At 36.5% G+C, this 23,850-nt stretch overlaps 1 protein-coding gene across 7 annotated transcripts in view; it reads left to right on the forward strand.

Annotated features, from left to right (window-relative positions):
• The window catches only part of sytl2a (synaptotagmin-like 2a), a 127,539-nt gene that overhangs the window by 52,782 nt on the left and 50,907 nt on the right, over nt 1-23,850 (forward strand). For 6 of the 7 annotated variants that reach the window (XM_063053940.1, XM_063053939.1, XM_063053938.1 and 3 more), the window contains exons 5-8: nt 2,381-2,526; nt 3,319-3,436; nt 5,570-5,645; nt 8,983-9,094. In XM_063053940.1, the coding sequence (XP_062910010.1) occupies nt 2,381-2,526; nt 3,319-3,436; nt 5,570-5,645; nt 8,983-9,094 (452 nt within the window). Of the gene's footprint in view, nt 1-2,380; nt 2,527-3,318; nt 3,437-5,569; nt 5,646-8,982; nt 9,095-15,678; nt 15,691-23,850 lie in introns of those variants that run through there. The other variant, XM_063053941.1, reaches the window with a different exon arrangement.

A 23,850-nucleotide genomic window follows, 5' to 3' on the forward strand; every position in this document is an offset into this window, starting at 1 on the left:
CTGAGCCAACATCCATGTTAGTTTTCCAATCAGAAACTTCCAGGAGATTTGTCAAGCGCGATGATACTGTGGGCAGCAAGGTAACATGGTGCAATGCTTCACAGCGCTGGCTGTAAAATCAGAGTTCGATTCCCACCGTTGATGGTAAGGAGTTGGTACACTTTCACCATAACTCTGTGGGTTTCCTCAAGATGCTCCTGTTCCCTCCCACATTCCAAAGAAATATGATTAGAGTTAGTGAGTTGTGGGTATGCTATGTTGTCACCAGAAATGTGGCGACACCTGTGGAATCCCCAACACAATCCTTTCCAATTTGATACAAACAATGTGTTTATCTGTATGTTTCGATGTACATGTAACAAATAAAGCAAATATTCATCTTTTTGATTTCATACTATAAATTTAGATTGATTTTATGCAATCCTATTTTTATTTGTGTCTTGTTACCATTTCCTTAACGTTCTTTCATTTACTCCAGTTCTGATGGAAGGCCGACTGGTCGGTAGTTTCTACCTCCTTTCATAAATGGTTGAGTTGTTTTTAATACCTGACCCATCAGTTTAATGCCTGTCATAGCTAGTGTAACTAGATTGGCTGTATTCATTTTGAAAAGAATACAAAATACACTATTTAAAAAGTTTTAAGTGAAAAGAAGTAGGTGCCTTTTAATGTTTTCATATATAAGACATGATCTGCAAAAGGTAAATGTGGCAGTGGGATTAGCATAGGGGTTGTGGTCAAGGAGCTGGATATCTTCACTACTGTTCCCTCTAAGGTGTGTGGGTGTGTGGCCACACAGTAACCAAAATTCTCCCTCGCACATAGTTTTGTTGCCGCGCAGCTGGTATTTACTTTCAGATGATGTTTAATATAATTTTGAAATCTATGTTAATATAATTGTTATATATCCTATAATTATGATAATGAATAAAATCCATAAATTCTCTAAATAATAAAGGTATCCCAACCTTTGAAACATTTTACAGCACCACTGCATTCACAATGTCGGTGTTTCAAGTTACAGTACTCTTACTAATTACAACAAATGGATGTCAATACCATCGCTCATTGTTAATAAATGTTGTGTTGGGGAGCCCACAGGTGTTGCCACACTTTTAGCCTTCTAAAACACCACTGCTGTCTAGTTAAAACATTTTGTCTTTTGTTACTGTGTCCGTCGTTTGTTTTGGCTGCCTGACGTTATTTACTTGTGTTGTGAGTTGTGGTTTGTATTTGATGTGAAAAATTCTAATATCCTGACTTTTTTGGTAAGTATGTGGGTTTTCAGTTTTCATTCTAAATATTCGTAGAATGCATATTACAAAAAAAACCATTTACAGTGCTGCACAGTTTTCAGGCCAGTGCAAGTCGGTTCATGCAGCTGTTTTAGATAAATAAATAAATAAACAAATAAATAAATGAGAGGGAGCATTGGGCTTGACTATAGTTTTGGCTTTGATATTTTTCTAAGCTTTGCTTACATTGCCTTAAGTAGAGGGGATTGGCAGTTTCAGAAAATTGCTGACATCTGATGTCAGTCTATCTGGTCTATATTACTTGCATTCTCTTTCTTAGAATATGGGATATCATAGAAAACCGTTCAGAATCAAACCATTATTTCAGCAGCCACCACCTAAAGCTACTTTGTAGGCCACCCAGTCTAAAGGATTTATTAGCTTCCCTTAAATTTTCTGCTTACTAATTGATTACTTTATATCCTTCTTTGTCATATGGCCCATCGATTCACCTCAATTTCAATGAAACCCTTTGTGCAACCTCACGACCGGAGAAAGAAAAGATTATTATTCTAGCTACTTGCTTTTATTTGCTTTTTCTTCTATCAAGTATTTTATCACTGCTTACTTAATCTTTCCTCTGGCTGTTTACTTTTGTTCTCAAGAGGAGAATTATTTTTCTCTTAGCACATTTTGATTCTTCCTCCAGTGCAAAACTTATTGATGTGAAATGTTTTCTCAGTTTTGCTCTCCTAAGTGAGTAAGCTCAGCATTTTCTGTTGAGATTAATCATGAAATTCTTTTAAAAAACCTGTATATGCTGGGAATCTGAAATTTAAAAAAAAGGAAAACTGTAAACTTGAAGGGTCAAAAACATTAATTGTTAATTGTTTTTCTTTCCTGCATGCTGCATGACCTGGTCATTTTGTTTCCAGCATTATTGCTTTAATGTTTTTGGAGATAATTTGGAAAATGGTTTGGTTGAATTGCTCTCCGATCTTGGCAATTTACTTGCAAATGTTTTGTCACTATATGAGAAGACATCATCAATGCGCTGTTAATTGTTTTTTATGAATTTATTTTATGTAACTTCAGAATGCCCATGTCTCATCAAAATTAATTATTTCTTGTTTGATGTTTTCTAGTCAATTGCAAATTAATAATGAAGTTCAACGTAAGAATATGACTGGTGAGTGGTTTTATAAAGCCAAAGCAAGGAGGCACAAAGATACACTACATGGAGCTGAGCTAATTGCAGCATCAATGCGGAGAAAGAAACCCAAGACGATCTGTAAGCTTTCTTGATTACTTTTATATTCTTCAACCAATTTCCCATTCATTGACTACGAACAAACCTGGTGTAAAAGAAGTTTGAACAAGGCATAATCATGCCCACAATGCCTCGCCCATTTATGAATTCTGAAATATTCTTCTTAAATATTTTGAGTAAACCTACCTACTGGTTACATTTTCCCCTGAAATAAGATTGTTTTTGAATTTTACAGTGGTATACATGTATTAAAGTCTACTTCTTGGAATATCCAGTTGTAAGAATTTATTATGTAAATTTTATAAGATTATGCTTCAGATATTTTAATGCTAAAATCCATTATAAATGATCTGTGTTTGGATTAATGGTAGAAAAAGAAAAAGTTGAACTTGTTCCATTTAATAATGTGGCCACTGTCCACGTTTTGAAATTCTGTGCCTTGTATAGCTCTGTTCTGCTTGATAGAGCCTTTTGAAACTGCATCTATGGGTAAAACTGTTTTATATCACACCCGCGGAAACCAGTGAATTATAGGTGTCCTACAAGAAATAAATGTGGATATCTAGGTTAAAAGTAAATTCAGTTTAATGAACGAGTGTCACTTCAGTATCTCTCATCTGTGGTTAGAAAGAAAATAGTGTTTCTGGTTTCAGATAATCTATCTGAAATATTTAATCTGTTTCTCTTTTTACTGATGCTATTTGACCTGCTTTGAGTTTTCATCATTTTTTGTTTTTAATTTAAATTTTCAGTATATGATATTTTTTCAATTGTTACTGTATTTCACTGAATACGTGCTATCTCTGTTCACAGATGAACGTCTCCAGACAAGGGAAGCCAAAGAGAACTCTACCAATTTTTCAAAAAATGCCACGGGGGATATTTTTATACCACCTGAGCTTTCTTTACTCTTAGAAGAGCCTAAGAATAGGTAATGTTTATAACTGGATGTAAACTACTTTAGTCAGAGCTGTCAGAGAGACAGACAGTGGCTAATCTTCAGTATTTCTATTTTTTATTTCACTCCTCTTTCTTTATCAAGCAGATGTTTCCAGCGAGGGGCAAATTTTTGAAAAGGTGAACTTTAAAATGTTATCAAACAACATGAATCTTGATTGAATACAGCATGTGTTGAGATTTATGCATTCATGGTCAATTCAATATATATTTTTTAAAAATCTGTTTATTTATATGATGTGTGAATTGCTAGCAAGGCGCACATACCTTGCCTCTCCTTATTGTCCATATTGATTGTGAGCCACCTGATTAAATTGATGCACTTTTCGGCAAGAACTCTTCTATAGTGTTATCATAAAGAGAGGCCCAAGATTTGGATATAGTGATGCTAAAGAAATGAAGAGATATTTTCAGTTCAAGAGGATTATGTGGCCTGAAATGAAATTTATATGCACCTTTTACCCTCTCCTTTGAGGTTGTTAAAATATAGTCCCCAGAGGTGCTGAAAAAGTAACAACAAACTGGTAACCTAACTGCTTAAAATGAAATTATCGTGATGGTTTCACATCTGTTCAGTTTTCTGTGCATCTTCAAACATCCTTCATAAATTCTCTGGAACCAACCAAACCACCACAATTGTTTGAAAACTTATTGAAACAGGTATTTCTACTTGAGTCAAATGGTTGCCATTAGCAGTGAGGAATACTGTGTTTGATTTAAGTTGTTTTATAATATTTTGAGGGAAAAAAATTGTTAACTGGAAATTCCAAAATATCTGGAGCTAAATTCTGCAAATCTAAACAAAAGTAAAAGACATTGCACTGCCTACGCCATGAGCACTTGCTTCCAAACAATAATTTTCCACACCTGCTGTTTCAATGAATGAATAAGGAAAAAATGACACATTGTGCTATATGTATGATATCAGGTGAGGCCCCATGTGCCACCTAGCACTAAGCAGGGTTGCCAACTTTCTCACTCCCAAATAAGGGATGAAAGTAGCAGTCAAATATGGGACACTTGTGTTTACCCCGAGAAAGACAACCATGACCATGAAGCCTTGCGCGGGCACCTGTGTGTGCATGAGTGACGTGCGCATGCATATACGTGCCAATTTTTTTTCTACAAATCGGTTTTAGTGATTCTGTTCAGTGAAACTACACTGTACATACATTATTTCTACTTTATACAGGCTGTGTATTTATCATATCATTCCTGCTTTTACTATATGTTTGTGTTATTTTAGGTTTTATGTGTTATTTGGTGTGAATTGGTAGGTTATTTTTTTGGATCTGGGAACGCTCAAAAAATTTTTCCCATATAAATTAACAGTAATTGCTTCTTTGCTTTACGCCATTTCGGCATGAAAGGTTTCATAGGAACGCTCTACCTTAGTGGGGGAAATACGGGACAAGGGCGATCCTGTATGGGACAAACCAATTTAGCCCAATATACGGGATGTCCCGGCTAATACGGGACAGTTGGCAACCCTAGCACGAAGGGTTCAGAGGATGATATCAGGTGGTTTCCAGGGCCCCTGTTGGTTGCTACAATGCTGTAAAGTTCCACACCTTGCATGTAATATGGTGTTTGATTTTGTTTGTGGTAAATCATTGATATGCAATTACTTATTGATCATAAACCAACTAACTTTTAACTAAGTTAACAATCTTTTAAGGGCTGCCTGTTGATATATCTATGAATTTTGTGGGCATGTCACATTGTATCATTGTACCTGATGGAAAGCAATTGATTAGTGTAGAAAATAATTGATTGCACTAGATTGCATAACTAGATGCTTTTACTCCTTTTTTTAAAAAAAGATATTTGAGGCTGTAAGTTTTTTTTGTATTCATGGTACACTAACTGTTGCTGCTCCTGAAGCATGGTAATAGGAACATGGAATTGGGGGGCCAGAGATGTCAATGAAACTGTATATGAGCAGAGATGAGCAACTTGGGTGGGGGATAGAATTAAAAATGATAATGTAAATGGTGTGCTAAGTTGTGCAAGAATGTAATAAATCAAATGGTGTTAGTTTTAATGCAGAGTTAAGTTTCGTACACTGCTTTTTGGAGGTGCATGAACTTTCCTTTTCTACTTTCAGTGCAACATCACATAAAGAAAACTCAACTCAGCGGCAACAACAGATGACAAAGAAGAACCCCCCTTCACTGGGAAAGGTATGTTTCATAGTGGCTCAGACTCAGTTATATTAAATATATTGCTTCTCAGTGGCAGGTAATGCACTTGATATGTGATGTGACCATTGAGCTTGTGACAATAGTGGCAATCATGATAAATTATAGTCATGTCAATATTTCAAATGTTCTGTGAAATATGCATTTCAGAAGCCTTTAGTACTCAGATTTGCTTGGACTAATCTCCATCCCAGAAAGAAATACCTTTTTTTGTTCACTTTTTTTGCTACAGGTCTGCATGGGTTGCCTCAGCTTAGAGAGTCTGTCCTAAAACTGCTAGTCATTTGATCTGTAGAAGGGAAAATGGGAGGGAAACTTGTACATTCAAATAACTTAGTACTTGAATGAGTTTGTTGAAGGAACTCATAGTCCATGATCTGTAAGTATTTCACTGCTTAAATCTGTAAAGCATTATTTTTAAGAAAATGAGGGTGATCGTATAAAGGTGTATAAAATGATGGGGGGGGGCGAGCATAAATGGGGTGAATAGGAACTTCAGTGGGTAACATTTTCACCCAGAAGGTGGTCAGTATATGGAATAAACTGACAGAGGAACTATTTGTGGCAGGTACATTAACAACATTTATATGCTTGGACAAGTTGATGAATGAGAACTTGTGGGGACATAAGCTAAACTTAAGCCACTGCGACTAGTTTGGATGGGAATCTTGGTTGGTATGGATCAATTAGATCTGTTTTGCAGCAATGTGACTATATACTATATAATTATGCAGATGTAGAATAGCAATCCATTTGTATTATAGAACCAGGAAATGGAGATGTATGTATTTGTAGAATGTTTAACGTTGATACAAAAGGATAAATTCAGATAATATGATAAAGGTAGCCAAAAAGTAAATTTGGTTAATTAATAATAGACAATAAGGAGATGGTAGTTGAATTGAAAAGGGAGTTTGCATTAGTCTTTGGTCCCAATGATTCGTTTCCCTGAAGTGAACAGAGAGTGCTAGAATTCTGATGCAATTAATGCTGATTGTCCATTGCAAACCGATCAGAAGCTGACGTAGGTTCACTTTTGTTTCAGGTACAGCCCGTGAATGTATCAAATCTTTTCAGATTTGAACATAATGATGCAACAGGTGATCCATATTAGGATGTGAACCCCACTTTTTTTTTTAAAAAAGCCAATTCTAAACTTGGTAGGGAGGAAGATTGTCTAAATAGGAATAAACAGACTTTCTCTTGTGAAGGTCAAGGTATTGGGCCAGATTAAGCTCTGCTTGGTTTGCACCTTATGAGCTCCCTGCATCAATCTACAGCTGCACTGAGCTTCTCTGACCACAGTGGGTACTGCCTGAAGGCCTTCCACCTTTCCCACAAGCCTTTCGAAACAGAGAGAATTATAAACAGTCAAATAAAAGCTATAAACAAGCAGTGAACCAATTTCTGTTGATCAGACCTGTGGCACTTGAGTGCCCCCATATTGGGTTCGTGGCTGAAGCAAAGTTTTCAGACTGCTTAGTTCTTGATGCACTGCTGTTGTTGTCACCTTGGCTCTTCCATAATGAACATTAGGGCACAGGTGCCAGCTAGGCCTTGTGCACACACTGTCTTAATGGTCTTTTCAAATCGCCCACATTTGAAAAGTTGGGAAATGATTTGTGGGATTAAAAGGTTGTTTAAATAGTAATTTAAAAGTGCAAGGAAAAATCACAATTAAAGCAATCTAAACTTCTTTTTGAAATGAAGGTTGATGACATGATGGTCTCATGGAAGTGAGAGGCCTGATATGAAGTATAGCCAGCCTTCAACTGCAGCTAGTTCCATCTCATCTCTCAGTATAGGTAAACATTGTATGTGGGGATGGAGGGGATATATATTTATTGGTTAAGTTCTGTTAGGACACACATTTTGAAAAGCAAAAGCCATATTTTCCTAATAATCAACAGCATTTAACTTGATGATACTAGATACACTTTTCATTCAGAAAACTTAGAAATCTTTTGTACAATTTTGTTATATTAGCTCAGTTTTTTTTAAACTTAAGAGGGAGAATTTTTCCATATTCCAGAATGTTTTTACATGAATTTAATTTTGCTGTGTTATAGGTTCAAGTTTTGAACTTTGCAATGCAAACTACTTTGAGACTTCACTGAAGGATCTCTCCACTGTTAGACACATGAGATGCACGTCGGCGCCTGCATGCCTTGCATTAGACGAAAAACAAAGTTGCTCTGTATTTGTCCTTGCTATTACAGTGCCGCGTAAAAGATTCAGTCCCTAGCCTTTTGTTCACGTAAATGAGTATTACAATCAGGGATTTTTGATCAATTTAACTGAGAGTTTTTATTTGTGAATCACATGCTGTTTTTTCACAGTAGAACCCAAAAACACAAAAATTGTAAAATGTGAAAAACTAAAAATTCAATAATGGACATGTCAGTAGTTCAAAAGTATTCACCACCCCTCTCACACCTGCTCATTACTTAGTTGTACAGCCTCTCACAGCCATTACAGTCTTTTTGGCTAAGTCTCTATTAGCTTCCTGCAACATGATGGGCAAATCTTACTCCATTCCTCCTTTCAAAATTGCTGAAGCTGTGCTAGGTTAGTTGGGGAGTGGCAGTGGACAGAAATCTTGAGGTTTTGCCAGAGATGTTCAGTCAGGTTACAGTCAGGACTCTGGGTCACTCAATGACATCAATTTTCTTGATCTGAAGCCACTCCATGATTAGTCTGGCAGTGTGCTTTGAGACGTTGTTCTGCTGAAAGACAAACCTCCTCCCCAGTTTAAGCTTTCTGGCAGAGGCTAGCAGGTTTTTAAAATCCAGGATCTCTGTATTTAGCAGCATTCATCTTCCCATCAATCCTGACTAGATTTCCAGTCCCTTCTACAGAAAAACATCTCAATAGCATGATGCTACCTCCACCATACTGTACAGTAGGGATGGTGTTACCTGGTGGATGCTCAGTATTAGATTTATACCACATTTACCGCTTTTTTAAAAAAAGAATATTCTTGCTCATAAAGGGTTTGTAAAGCATCGCTTAGAAGATATTGTAAATATGTGGAAGAAGGTCTTGTGTTTGGATAGATTAGAGTGGAACTTTTTGGCCTCAACAGTGAGCAATACACGTGGTGTAAATCTAATACTGTGCATGTTTTTTTCTGTTTCTTTTCAAAGTGAAACCTTTCCTGAAGAATTGAAAAATGGTGTTTGTATGGGATTCTAAATAAGCAAATTTCCATAACAACTCTGAATTTGTGTTGCCTTGATTACACTTTGAAGCATTTCTCGTATATTTTCTAATAGTATTTAATGAATCATTGTCATAATTTGGAACAATTATTTTTTAGCAAAGAGAAAATCCATTCAACAAATCATTCTCGTCAACTGATTATCCAAATGAACAAGAGAGACCGCCACTATCTATTGGAAATCAGTCAGCACCGGTGACATCAATGCAGGGTAATTATAAATAAATTGTTTAGATAAGTAATCCTTCTGCAGAGATAATTTAATTTTATTGTTAAGATAGAAGAAGCATTTGTGCGGTAGGAAGTAGTTCTTAAATTCAGTTGTCTTAGTTCAGTTTTGTGGATTTATTGGTGAAATATTCCATGACTGTTCAATGTCAAAGTTTATTGATGAGTGAAATCCCAGTCTTGGCTATCAGGTAGAAATAACACAGATGTGTACTGCATTTATGCTGTCACCGATTACAGCATCTTGAACTAAATGTGATCACTTTATGCAATGCAAACCACTAAGTTTTCTGGTTTGTCACTGGAGTCACAGTTTTGTTGTTCAAGTTCTTTTATGGAGATTTTAAGGAATTTGATGTTGAAAGTTGTCCTCTGTTGCATACATAACCATTCTATAAGGTGAGCATTATGGTTGACAGCATCAAAGTTAGAAAATTGAGTGCAATGGTCATCTGCTCCTAAACTGTGCATTTTGTGCATGTGCCAGGAAAGAATTTATTACCCTTTTTAACTTGGTTCAGCTGTAATTATTTACAAATCCTATTCAAAAGCATCCAGTAAAGATGGTTACATTATTGTATAATGGGTTAACTGTGCGATAATTTAATATAATTCCTACTATTTATATTTCAGTGTAAGTGATATCTTGAATAGAATATTTTGCACCATCCAGGGTACAGTACTGAAAGAGGTGGTTGAAGATATTATGGAGGCATTAGTAATGATCTTTCAAAGATTAGTTGATTTTGGCATGGTTGTGAAGGAATGGAAAATAGGCCAATTAGTCTGATCTCAGTGGTTGGGAAGATGTTGGAATCGATTGTTAAGGATGTTGTTTCGGGGTACTTGGAGGCACATGGTAAAATAGGCTGTAATCAACATGATTTCCTCAAGGGAAAATCTCGCCTGACAGATATGTTAGAATTCTTTGAAGAAACAACAGGATGGACAAAGGAGAATCAGTTGATGTTATATACTTGGATTTTCAGAAGGCCCACACATGGAGCAGCTTAACAAGTAAAGAGCCCACGCTATTACAGGAAATTTTCTAGCATGGATAGAGCATTGGCTGATTGACAGGAGGCAAAGAGCAGGAATAGAGGCAGCCTTTTCTGATTTGCTCCCCGTGACTAGCGGTGTTCAATGCGGTCTATGTTGGGACTGTTTTTTTACATCACATCGATGATTTGGATGACAGAATTGATGGCTTTGTGGCCAGCTTTGCAAACGATATGAAGACAGGTGGAGGAGCAGGTAGTTTTGAGGAAGTAGAGAGGCTGAAGAAGCTCTTGGATAGATTAGGAGAATAGGCAAAGAAGTGGCAGATGGAATACAGTGCTGGGAAGTATATATTCATGCACTTTGGAAGAAGAAATAAAGGAGTAGAATATTTTCTAAATGGAGAGAAATTTAAAACTCTGAGGTGCATAGGGACTTGGGAGTCCTTGTGCAGCCTAAAAGTTAATTTGTAGATTGAGTTGGTGGTGAGGGAGGCAAATGCAATGTTAACATTCATTTCAAGAGGGCTAGAATATGAAAGCAAGGATGTAATGTTGAGGCTTTAGAAAGCACCTGAGAGTATTGTGAGCAGGTTTAATCCCTTATCTAAGAAAGGATGTGCTGAAATTGGAGAGGGTTCAAATGACGTTCAGAAAAATGATTTGGGATTGAGAGGCTTGTTATATGAGCAACATTTGATGGCTCTGGAATTCTGAAGAATGAGGGGTGACCTCATTGAATCCTATCAAATGTTGAAAGGCTGCAGTAATGTGAATGTGGAGCGGATGTTTCCTGTGGTGGGGGAGTCTAAAGCCAGAAGGGACAGCCTCAGAATAAAAGGATGTCCTTTTAGAATGGAGATGAAGAGAAATTTCTTTAGCCAGAAGGTGGTGAATCTGTGGAATTCTTTGCCACAGGTGGCTGTAGGGGCCGAGTCATTAAGTATATTTAAGGCAGAGGTTGATAGATTCTTGATTAGCCAGGGCATGAAGGGATATGGGGAGAAGGCAGGGGACTGGGGATGAGAGAGAAAATGATGAAATGGAGCAGACTCGATAGGCCAAATAACCTAATTATGCTCTTGTATCTTATGGTCTTGTGCTACACAACACAAAATGATAAATCATAGCCTGAATTTACATTGCATCTTTTGGCGCTATGCGGCTGATGGTTCTCTGTTCTGTATAAATCCAGCTGAGAGCATTTACAGTTTGTTTTTTACAGAGGAAATATTTTGAATATCATGTATAGCAACCCATAATAGGTCATGAATTGATCAAAACACTATATTTAATAATTTTGAGTTTACAGATATTGACAGTTTTTATTGAAAATATAAGAATGTCTGTTGTATTTCCAATTAGCTATGTTCGTACATTTTAGAAGTTCGGTTTATTTCACTCCAGATCTTTCAACCAATGGAGTAATCTTTCCAATTTGCAAATGTGTTTGTGTGTATAAGTCAATAGCTCAATGCAATCTGTGTTCGTGTCATTACACCATAAAGTGGCCCTGATGTGGGGACTTGTGCAGGTGAAGGTCAGTACGGAAGTCTGAAGTAGTTGTCAGTGATTCAGAGCTGCTCTCCAGGCTGAATGGCTTCCTCGGTGAAAAGTGACTTAAACTGATGTGAATTTTAAAAAAATCCACAAAGAAGTTAAAGTAATAGAAAGAAGGTCTAAGTGAGTTTTGAAAAACAAAGTAAGTTGTGATTATTCTGAGGGAATCCTTGTTGTGTTTGCTCAGCTCTCAATCTCCCTTGATAGCACTCCTGGGGGAATATTAGAAATCTCCACTAGAGTGATCATTAAATCTTTGTTGGGAGCTTTATTTCAGATAGTAGGCTTAGTGCTTTGTCACTAACCCAAATTTGGGACCATTATGAAACCTGTAACCTTTAAAACGAAATAGAAGTTTTTAAAATTCGTGTATAGTAATTGAAATGTACCCTATCAAAAATGCTGATGTTTCTTAATTTTTGGTGCAGAACTGCACTCATCTAATGAAAACAATCTATTGATAAATGGAATACTTTCCATTAAACGAACCACAATAATTAATGGTAAATCAGGTAGAAAGAGTTAAACATAAAATACAGGTGCTTCTTAACTAAACTTATCCCGTAGACTCAGAGGGATAGCTCATCATTGTCATAATCTGACAGACAGCCAAAAATACACGATCATCAAGATCTACAGTAAATTTACTCAGAATCAAAAATTCTTGACTGTCATTCAAGCAGTTACAGTAGGACATGTCTACTGTGGAATTGCCCGTGGTGGAATACACATTTCAATTATTCATAGTTAGTGAGAGTGGTGGCAGTATGGGTGTATCTTGAACTTTATGCTGGAAACTTTAGACTATTTGCTATTTGGAATGGTGGTGTTTCTCTTTTAATTCACTTTACTTACCACCTTTAAAACAGATAAAAGGGATTCATAACTTGATTGGTTTATTATCCAGTTTTAATTCTCCAGTTTTTGCTCGTTACAAGAAACCCCCTTCCCCTTCCAATACATGCAAATTGAGTGGGAAGTGACTTTCACAAACCTGGTTGGTTCATTGAATTTAGTTGCTCAGCCTCCAGCGTAACACTGGATTCTACTGAGAACAAGGAAACTAGAGCACCTTTATATCACTGACTTTGTAAGAAACAGGTACAGCATCTATCTCTCAAGGATCCTTTGCAGAAGCATTTGATGTTGATAGACCCATGTTATCTACTGTTCATTCTCGTCTGTTTCCTCATCAATGGAGCATATGGCAAGTATCTATGGAATTGGCTGTGGCTTTGTGGTGCTTTCTTTGAATTGGAATGTCTCAACATTTGTTATCTTCAGCTAGTTTCAAATCACAATTAATTAATTTATTGAACCTAAACGTTCCCAAGCGTTGTGAGATATTTTATCTAATTTCATTTTCATGTCCACATGTGTACAAAATAATGGTTTAATACATATTTTTCATCTATACCCTGAACTTCAGATTGTGTTAGGGCAGTGACTTTTAAACAAAAGTATAGCATTTGCAACATATGCCTTTAATCAAACATATATAGGTTTCCCCCGCCATCCGAAGGTAAAGCGTTCTTATGAAACAGTTCATAAGCTGGAATGTCATAAAGCAAAGAAGCAATTACCATTTATTTATATGGGAAACATCTGTGAGTGTTCGCAGACCCAAAAAATGATCTACCAAATCATGCCAAATAACACATAAAACCTAAAATAACAGTAACATATAGTAAAAGCAGGAATGATATGATAAATACACAGCCTATATAAAGTAGAAATACTTTTCTACAATCATTGCCGCACTGTTCTCTGAAGCGAAAATCTCACGCAAGCGCTCTCGGCAGAAACACTCTCTCCAGTAACCTTTAAGCTATGAAGCTGCCAAATCATACCAAATAACACATAAAAATACACAGCCTATATAAAGTAGAAATAATGTATGTACAGTGTTGTATCACTTACCGGAATTGGGAAGACAGCGCCGAGCACACTGATGATGGTGTGTTAGGCTGAGTCGTTGGAGGTTGGGGTGGTGCAGTAGTCCCCAACCTCCAGGCCGCCGACCGATACCGATCGGCGAAGAATGCAGCGGTAGCCAGGACGTACTCAGCACATCTTTAAGAAAAAAGTCGAAATAAACAAGCTAATTAATTAGGTTCCGCCCGGCACGTAAATGTCGGCCTAGATCAGAGGCGACACAATCGGCAATTGCCTCTGATGTGGGCCGATATTTACATGCCGGGTGGCACCTAATTAATTAGCTTGTTTATTTCGGCTTTTTTTCTTAAAGATGTGCTGGGTGCGTCTCGGCTACCGCTGCATACTCCACGGCAATGTATCGGTCCGTGGCCTGGGGGCTGCGGTGGTGGGACACTGGGGTGTCATCTCATTGTCATCTGTTTCCATCAGGGCAAGCAGGTCATCTTCTTCTATGTCTGCCTGCCTCGATGTCGAAGGTCGAGGTTCGTCGTCTGCTGTGGCTGATGTGGAAGGCTTGAAAAACGACAGTATGCTTGACTGCTTAGCCTCGCTCATTTTTCTATCATACAGTTCTTTGTAAGCACTCAAACCATCCTGCAAATATGCCCTAAACCTATGTACCCTTTCAAAATTAAAGTCGTACTTTTCTGCAATAATTGTTGTCAATTGCAGCGAAACTCTCACGCAGTTGCTTTACGTTCAGTTCCTGGGCGACTTCACTTTTGGTCCGTTCGCTACTGCATTCGGTTTCGATTGTTATCCTTTCCTCTTCCAATTGCATCAGCTTTTCATCTATCAGTTCTTGGTCATGGGATGCCAAACTCACTTTGTCCTTACTTCGTTCACCATGATCGAAATGCTTAATTATGTCTAGTTTTACGCTAAGTGTAACACCCTTACGAGTGCTTTTAGGCTTTTCCGATACCTTAGAACTCATCTTGCTAACGGCTGCTCACAAGCACTTGTTTAAGCAATGCTGGCTAGAATGCAGTTCCGGGGGAGGAGCTTGGCTGCTTGGGGCGCGTGCTGCCTTTTATCGCCGCTGCGTTTTTTCGTAACAGTGAAAACACCTTCTGTTAGCAAAAACAGGTAACTAATGTAGGTCTTTCGTAACAGCGTGGTTTTGTAAAGCAAACGTTCGAAAAACGGGGGACACCTGTATTCTTACCAGCATATCAACAAACAAATTTGGCCCAAAATGTCTAGGTTGAAGTGAGTCATGTTTTGAGCATAAGGCCAATATTCTTGTCCCTTCCACTGCACATTATCACTTAGTGTGTTTTTAAAATTATCAAGCAGCATGTGGGACTAGAATAGCACGAACAAAAATAATTTAGATTCATTCACTCACACGGTCATTTTACTTGGCTAATTATCAAGAAATTACATTCACCAAATTCTCTAAAATGTTTTTTGCTTTCAAATAATTGGTGATTCATGAAAAGCTTTTTACAAACTTTGGACAGTGTTGAAGAGCTAAAACTGGCTTATACTTTTTAATCATTGACTTGCAGGACTATCCATCCTGCATTTGATTACAAACATTTTCATAATGGTGCCTGTGTGCCTTAGGTAATCATTTATTTTATTAATGAAGTAAGATACATTTTACTCACAGTTACGTTCTGGCAAATTGTACTTTGACTAATAAAAAATAGTCTGTAAAGTTTTCTGATTAGACATGAGACACCTCCACAACCTTCTGCTTGTGCTCTTACCCATTCAAAATAAAATTTGCTGCACCGTGGTTTGATGGGTCTGAATTTAGAACAATAAGTGATCTTCATTCAAGTGTGATTTGTGAAAGCTCTTAAGTGTACTGGGTAGTACGGTGTTAATAATCTTTTCCTTTCTCTGTTCAGCCTTGTACCTGTCTTTTGTGTTCTGTTGGGCTGTTTGCTTATTTCTTCCTCTCTCCCTGCTTCTTCCTCCATCTGCCTCTCTGATTATGTGCTTGTGCATCTTATTTACTTTAGAGGCAATTTTATCTTCCTTTGTTTTTTCTCTTCCTTTGAGTTCCTGTTATCTTTTTGGATTTTACTCCGCATCCTATTCACCTTTCTAACGAAGGTAGAAACCACAGGTGCGCATCTTTACAATCCAAGTTCATCAATATTGTGAACATTTAAAATATTTTATTCATGACTAAAATTAGTATACAATTAAGGAACTCATTATTCTGATACCTGGTTTATAATGTTACAAATTATAGCCGAAGGTACTTTCACAAATTATTCATCTGGGTAAGCTCCAGCCATCTGTAACCTATCAGGTGTGGTTTCACTGGAACCAACAGAAGGATGAAGAACAAATGTTCGGTGTGAAAGTATTTACTATTTTAATAATGTATTTTCTTCAGAGATACAGCAGGCTAACAGGCCCTTCTGGCCAAACAAGTCTCTGCTGCCCAATTACATCCACGTAACAAATTAACCTACTAACCAGTATGTCTTTGGAATGTGGGAGAAAACTGCGGCACCCAGAGGAAATCCATGTGGTCAGGGGGAGTACATACAGCAGTTGGAATTGAACCTGGATCGCTGGCACTGTAAAGTGTTGTGCTAATTGCTATACTAGTGTATCACCCATTATTCACTTAACTAATCCACAATGCAAATTTATCAGGTGATGTTTGCTGTGGTTTGCTTAGCTGCATAATACCATTGCAAATCATATTGGCTTTGAGCAATACATTTTGTGTAGCATTACAAGTGTCCCCCGCTTTCCGAACGTTCTCTTTACGACATTTCGCTTTTACGAAAGACCTACATTAGCTCCTGTTTTCGTTAACTGAAAGAGGATTTTCTCTTTTACGAAAAAAGACGCCCACTTTAAACTTGTGTTTTCCCCGAGAAAGACTACCATGACCATGAAGCCTTACGCGGGCAGATGTGTGCGCATGAGTGACATGTGAATGTGTGTATGTGTGCATGCGTATCGTGTGTGTACTTGTGAAAGTGTGATGTGCACATGCGTGTACGTGCTGATTTTTTTTTTGACAAATTGATTTTGGCTGAAACTTCCCAATTCTGTTAAGTGAAACTACGCTGTACATACATTATTTCTACTTTATATAGGCTGTGTAATTATCATATCATTTCTGCTTTTACTATATGTTAGTGTTATTTTAGGTTTTATGTGCTATTTGATATGATTTGGTAGGTTATTTTTTGGGTCTGGGAAAGCTCAAAAAATTTTCCCATGTAAATTAGTGGTAATTGCTTCTTTGCTTTACGCCATTTCGGCTTACAAATAGTTTCATAGGAACGCTCTACATTCGGATAGCGGGGGAAACCTGTATTGTTAAGCATAAATTATTTCAAGTCTTGGATGTTATTATCACACCATGCTAATAATGAGAAAATTAATTAAAAATGTCTTTATTGTTTTACGTCAACATGACTGGTTGCTGGAAATGGAAAATGTCCCTTTTGTCCAAATCAATAGATTAGTGATGTATTCAAGTTGATCTACCCGTTGGTGTGCATGCTTCTCTTTAGTGATTATTTTTCAATCAAGCAACAACAGGAGACTTCCGGTAGCGCTCATGGAGTGAAGTCGCGTTCTTGACTCGCTCCATTACCTCTGAGTTTTTTTTCTCTATGGTCAGCTATACTTTAATTAACCATTAAGGCATCAACTCTTACAATACTTTGAATTAAACTGAATTCTCCGACAATTGGATGATACTGAGATCTGCTATGTCTAAGAACGGGAAAGACGGCAAGGATGGTAAACCTCCGGTTAAACCGAAAGCTACGGATCTCCCTCCGACTGAATCACCGGTGACTTTGAAAGCGATATCGGAGTTAATTCAGAGGGAAATTTCAACCTCTGTTAGGGAGATGATTCGTACGGAAATTGCAGGCCCTGTTAAAGACCTGATTCATACGGAAATCTCAACTAATTTCCAGAAAATTGCCGGTTTAATTGATAAGATGCAAACATGTATTGCGGAACATCAGTCGGCTATATCTGATCTTCAAAATTCGCGCAACAAAGTGAGCTTAAGATGGGGAAAATCGAAGAAACAATTAATGTAATGAAGAAGAAACTTGACTTTTTGACTTTTAAAAACTCTGACTTGGAATCTAGAATGCGACGGCAGAATTTACGAATGATTGGCGTGAGGGAAGCCGCTGAAGGTAACAACCCCATGAAATATTTCTCCCAACTTTTAAAAGATGCATTCCCTACTGTATTTCCTGACCAACCACCGCTACTGGATCGTGTTCACAGAATCCCATCATACTCGTCTAGGTCAGATAGACCTAGGCATGTTATTTTACGTTTTCATTACTTTCAAGACAAGGAGAGACTGTTTCGATTTGCTCGATCTAAAGGTTTCATTGATTTTTCGGATCTTAAGTTCCGATTCGTGGAAGATTTCAGTAAACCAATCTGGGACCAACGGGTCCGTTACAGATCCGTGATGTCGGAATTCTATAAGAGGGATTTAAGACCAGCGCTGCTGTACCCTGCACGTCTAAGGATTCGCATGTCAGATGGAGCCCTTCGTTTTTTTGATTCTCCATCGGATGCCCAGAGTTATCTGGATCAACTTTCATCTCCAACATCTTAATTGCTTTCTTTTTAATTTTCTCCGTCGATCGGAGGCTGTGAATTGGTTGGTTTTAACTTTTCTGTGCCCTATTTGGGCAGAAAAGTTTACTTTCGATTTCTTAATATGGCTACTAAACTTTCTTTTAACTGCGTCATTTCTTTCTTTTCCCAGGGGATTCTGGGTGGTTACTTCCCTTTTGTCATCTTACGTATTTCCTGTGCGGCCTTAAATTTTGTAGTTTTTGTTTAAATTTTATTCTGTTTTGCTTTTTATAATCACTTTATGTTAATAATCCTATTTTTTTTGTTGCTGTGTCTATTCATGAGTTTGAGGTTTATTGTGGTTTTTTTTTAATATATATTTTCCGGCTTTTGTTCTGTTCTGTGTGTATTCTAATTGAGCTAACTTTTTTTTACTTTTTTTACTGTTTTACAATTAGCTGATCCTTTTCATATTTATACCTTTTTTTTAGGGAGCGTATACCGGAAGTCATGGGGGTAGTTTTAGCGCTTGCTTCTTTCTGGCGGGTCTGCTTTAGATTTTGCCTTGGGGTCTTGGGCTGGGGGGTGGGGGGAGGGGCTTCACGTTTTAGTTTGTTTTTCTTTGGGCTATATACATTATTGAAGTACTGGTTGCGTCCTTTTCCCCGGTATCTTTTGTATGTTCTGTTCCCTCTCCGGGTTTGTGGGTCGCGCCTATTGTCAATCCTCCCTGTTGTGGGTTGACTTTAGGATTTATGGAGTCTATTATTAATTTTGTCTCCTGGAATACTAATGGTCTTAATCATCCTATTAAAAGAAAAAAAGTTTTTAAAGTGTTCCGGAGACTTAAAGCACAAATTTTATTTTTACAAGAGACCCATGTACGGAGGGGGGACAGACTACGTTTTTTCAAATTCTGGAAGGGACAACAATTTCATTCGAACTCCAATGCTAAGATTCGAGGCGTCTCTATTTTTATAGATTCCTCAGTTACTTTTATACAACAGGATATTATCTCTGATCCGAATGGTAGATTTTTATTGGTTAGTGGTTTACTATTTAATAAAAAAGTAGTTTTGGTTAATGTTTATGCTCCTAATATGGATTGTCCGGAATTTTATAAATCATTGTTTGATCAGTTTCCGAATTTGAACGAGTTTTCATTGATTTGGGGCGGAGATCTTAATACCTGTTTATCTCCAGCTTTGGACCGTTCAGCTCCTTTACGGACTTTACCTAATAAATCTGCAAATTTGATTAATTTTTTCCTTACTGATTCTGGGTCGACGGATATTTGGCGTTTTCTGCATCCTCAGGAAAAAGATTTTTCCTTTTTTTCACATGTTCATCATTCCTATTCAAGAATTGATTATTTTTTTATTGATTCTCGTCTCATTCCTTCAGTGATTAAATGTGATTATGATTCTATAACCATTTCGGATCATGCTCCACTTAAGCTTTCTATTAAAATTATGGCCAATATACCAAACAATAGACAATGGCGTTTTAATTCGCTGTTGCTTCAGGACTCGGACTTTGTTAATTTTATGAATGAACAGATTGAGCTTTTTTTTATAATTAACCATACAGAAGATATTTCGGTTAACACTCTTTGGGACACTTTTAAAGCCTATATTCGGGGTCAGATTATTTCGTATTCCGTTGCTTTGAGGAAGAAACAGAAGCAGGAGGAGATGGCAATTGTGGACAAGATTAAAGAAATTGATAAGAAATATGTTATGGCTCCTTCTGAGGAGCTATACAAACAAAGAACTGAACTTCAAATGGAACACAGTTTACTACTCTCGTCCTCGATTGTAAACCAATTAAAGAAAACAAGAAGTGATTTTTATGTTCACAGTGATAAAATTGGCAAGCTGCTGGCTAATCAATTGAAATCTAATTATGTTAAATCTCAAATCAATCAGATTTATAACCAAAATGATCGATTGATATTGGATCATATGGGGATTAATCAAACCTTTTGTGATTTTTATTCTTCTTTATATCAATCAGAGTCTCCTCGAGATTCTAAATATATGAATGATTTTCTAGATAAGTTAGACTTTCCTCAGATTTCACAGGATATGTCTTCTTTATTAGATACTTCCATTACAATGGATGAGATTAAGAATGTTATTTTTTCTGTGAATCTGGGGAAAGCTCCTGGCCCTGATGGGTTTACCGTTGAATTTTATAAATGTTTTGCTTCCTTATTGATTCCCTGGCTCTATAAGGTTTTTGAGGCTTCTTTGAAACTTGGTAAACTTCCGGAATCTTTTAATAGAGCATCAATTTCTTTAATACTAAAGAAGGATAAAGACCCTGCTCAATGTGCATCTTATAGACCAATATCTTTATTAAATGTTGATTCTAAAGTCTTTTCTAAGTTATTAGCAAATAGACTAGAAAAAGTACTTCCTTCTATTATTTCGGAAGACCAAACGGGTTTTATTAAAGGTCGTTACTCTTTTTATAATATTCGTACATTGTTAAATATCGTTTATACTCCCTCACAAAATGTTCCTGAGTGTGTTATTTCTTTAGATGCCGAGAAAGCTTTTGATAGAGTAGAATGGCCTTATTTATTTAAGGTGCTTGAAATGTTTAATTTTAGCCTGAAATTTATATCCTGGATTAAACTGTTATATCACTCCCCTGTAGCCTCGGTTCGTACTAACTCTTTAAACTCACCTTTTTTTCCTCTCTTTCGTGGTACTCGACAAGGCTGTCCTCTTAGTCCCCTATTATTTGATATTGCATTAGAACCTCTTGCAATTGCTATTCGAGAATCTTCAAATATTACTGGGATAACTCGGGGATTAAAGTCCCATAAATTATCACTCTATGCTGATGATTTACTTTTATATATTTCTAATCCTGAGAGATCTATTCCTGCTGTTTTAGAGTTATTAGCACAATTTGGTCTTTTCTCAGGTTATAAATTAAATCTTAGTAAGAGTGAACTTTTTCCGATTAATAAACATCTTCCCTTATATTATAAATTTCCATTTAAATTGATTAATAATTACCTTTCATATCTTGGGATTAAAATTACTTGTAAACATAAAGATTTATTTAAGACTAACTTTTTACCATTAATAGACCATATTACTCAACTTTCATCTAAATGGTTTCCTTTATATTTAACTTTGATTGGTCGTATTAATGCAGTTAAGATGTTTTTTTTGCCAAAATTTTTATATGTGTTTCAGGCATTACCAATTTTCGTTCCTAAATCTTTTTTTGATAAAGTCGACTCTAAAATTTCTTCATTTATTTGGCAGAATAAGAATCCGAGACTGGGTAAAATACATTTACAGAAAGCTAAGAGAGATGGAGGTTTAGCATTACCTAACTTTAGATTTTATTATTGGGCTATTAATATTCGACATATGAAATTTTGGTTACTTGACCGGGATATACTATCTATTCCTAAATGGGTAGCATTGGAATTACAATCTGTTCAGGGTTATACACTTGGTTCTATTTTAGGTTCATCTCTTCCTTTTGATTCGAAACGCCTTAAGCAGGTCTCTAACCCGATCGTTAAATATGCTTTGCGTATTTGGTTTCAATTCAGAAAATTTTTTGATCTTAATCAATTCGGGTTAGCGATTCCTATTTTAGGTAACATATTTTTTCCTCCCTCTTTTATGGATCGCGCTTTTCAAACTTGGAAGACTAAGGGTATTTTACGGTTTTTGGATTTATTTTTAGATGGTTCCCTTATGTCTTTTGAACAATTATCTAATAAATATAACCTATCAAGAATACATTTTTTTAGATATTTACAAGTTAGAAATTTTCTAAGTACTATACTTCCTTCCTTTCCAATGCTTCCTCCTATATATATTTTAGATTCGATAATTAACCTTAATCCATGTCAGAAAGGTGCATCGGCTATGATTTATAATATTATTATGAAACTCAGGAAAGCTCCATTTGATAAGATTAGGGTAGATTGGGAACAGGAATTGGGGCTTACCATTTCTGTGGATGATTGGGGGCAGATTTTACAATTAGTTAATACTTCCTCTATTTGTGCTAAACATTCCCTAATTCAATTTAAAGTGGTGCATAGAGCACATATGTCCAAAGATAAGTTAGCGCGTTTTTACTCGCATATTAATCCTTTCTGTGATAGATGTTCGGGGCAGATAGCCTCTTTAACTCATATGTTTTGGTCTTGCCCTACTTTGGAAACTTTTTGGAGAGATATTTTCAATATTATTTCTAAGGTATTAAATATAGATATCTCTCCTCACCCTATTACTGCTATCTTTGGACTACCTAAAATTTCTAGTAATCTTTCCCCTTCAGCCCGTAGAATGATTGCATTTCTTACTTTAATGGCGAAAAGATGTATTTTACAACATTGGAAAGAGCTTAATGCTCCAACTACCTTTTTTTGGTTTTCTCAGACGATTTTATGTTTGAATTTGGAGAAAATTAGAAGTAACCTTCATGATTCTTCATTTAAATTTGAACAGATTTGGGGACCTTTTATTCGATATTTTCATTTAATGTAATATTTACCCTTCTTGTTTTTTTTTTCACTGTTTTAATGGAGGTCGGGATTGAGGACGTGATTTTAAGTTTAACTCTGTTTGGTTTCAAGTTAGCCCATTGCTTTGCTTTGCTTTTAGTTAGTTGCACGGTGGGTTTTTTTTTTGGGGTTTTTTTTTTCTTTTTTTCTATTGATATATATAAAATCTAGTATACTATTATGTTATTTTGGTTTCTTATGCTTAAATTACATTGTTTGTAGTATTTTCTTTTTGGTATTGTTATCTTTTGGAATTTTATTATACTTTAACATTGTATTAATGTTTATATGGCTTACCTTTTTTGTATACTTACTCAATAAAAAGATTTAAAAAGAAAGAAAGCAACAACAAAGATATTTTTCTAGTTTAATTTATCCACACCAGTACTATGATTGTGGATGGAGTAATTCAGCATGGAAACAACCCTTCTGGCACAACTTGTCCAACAGTGTATATTTGTAGACCTTTGTTGCTGCAAAAAATAAATTACATTTATTATTCCAGCTGTAATATCTGCACAGTGGACTGATAGGCTAAACTGATTGTCAGTAGTGTCTTGTCCTGGCCAAGTGCAATCCATGAAAATTGTTTGTATTCTAAATTTCTGATGCAATTAAAGCAAGATAAATCAAATACAGATCAATTGTTAACTTCTCCAGCTGGTTATTTATGAAAATTTTGCAGCAATGAAAACCAACTAGGAATTTAATTATCTTGATGCTCTGTTTGCTGAATTAAGTTAATGATGTTTGAAGGAACACACTTCCTAGAAATTTATTTATATGGTTTCAGTGTCCTGGTTTGCAGTTTTGATGAGTTATAATCCCAACATTATAGCCTTGCTTCTCATTACTTGCAACATTAATTCACAAAGGTCCACGTGAACTAATTCTGTGTTACCATTCACGCACGTGTCTTTAGGAGGAGTGGATGCCGTGTTTCAGCACTGATTTCTTGCAAAAATTTGAGCATTGCTCAAGTATGTGGTGATTGCAAGTTGTGCCCCAAAGACTCAGCCAGGAGATGCTTTCTGCACTTGGCTTCTATTGTCTTTCTCACAATGTCCTTACCTTCTGCACAGCAGATGGAGAAAGAGGGAAGAAAAAAAGGAACTGCAGGAATCCCTCTAGATTTTCCATCAATCCATA

Source organism: Mobula hypostoma, chromosome 7 (genome assembly GCF_963921235.1).
Source record: "Mobula hypostoma chromosome 7, sMobHyp1.1, whole genome shotgun sequence".
Lineage (NCBI taxonomy): Eukaryota > Metazoa > Chordata > Chondrichthyes > Myliobatiformes > Myliobatidae > Mobula > Mobula hypostoma.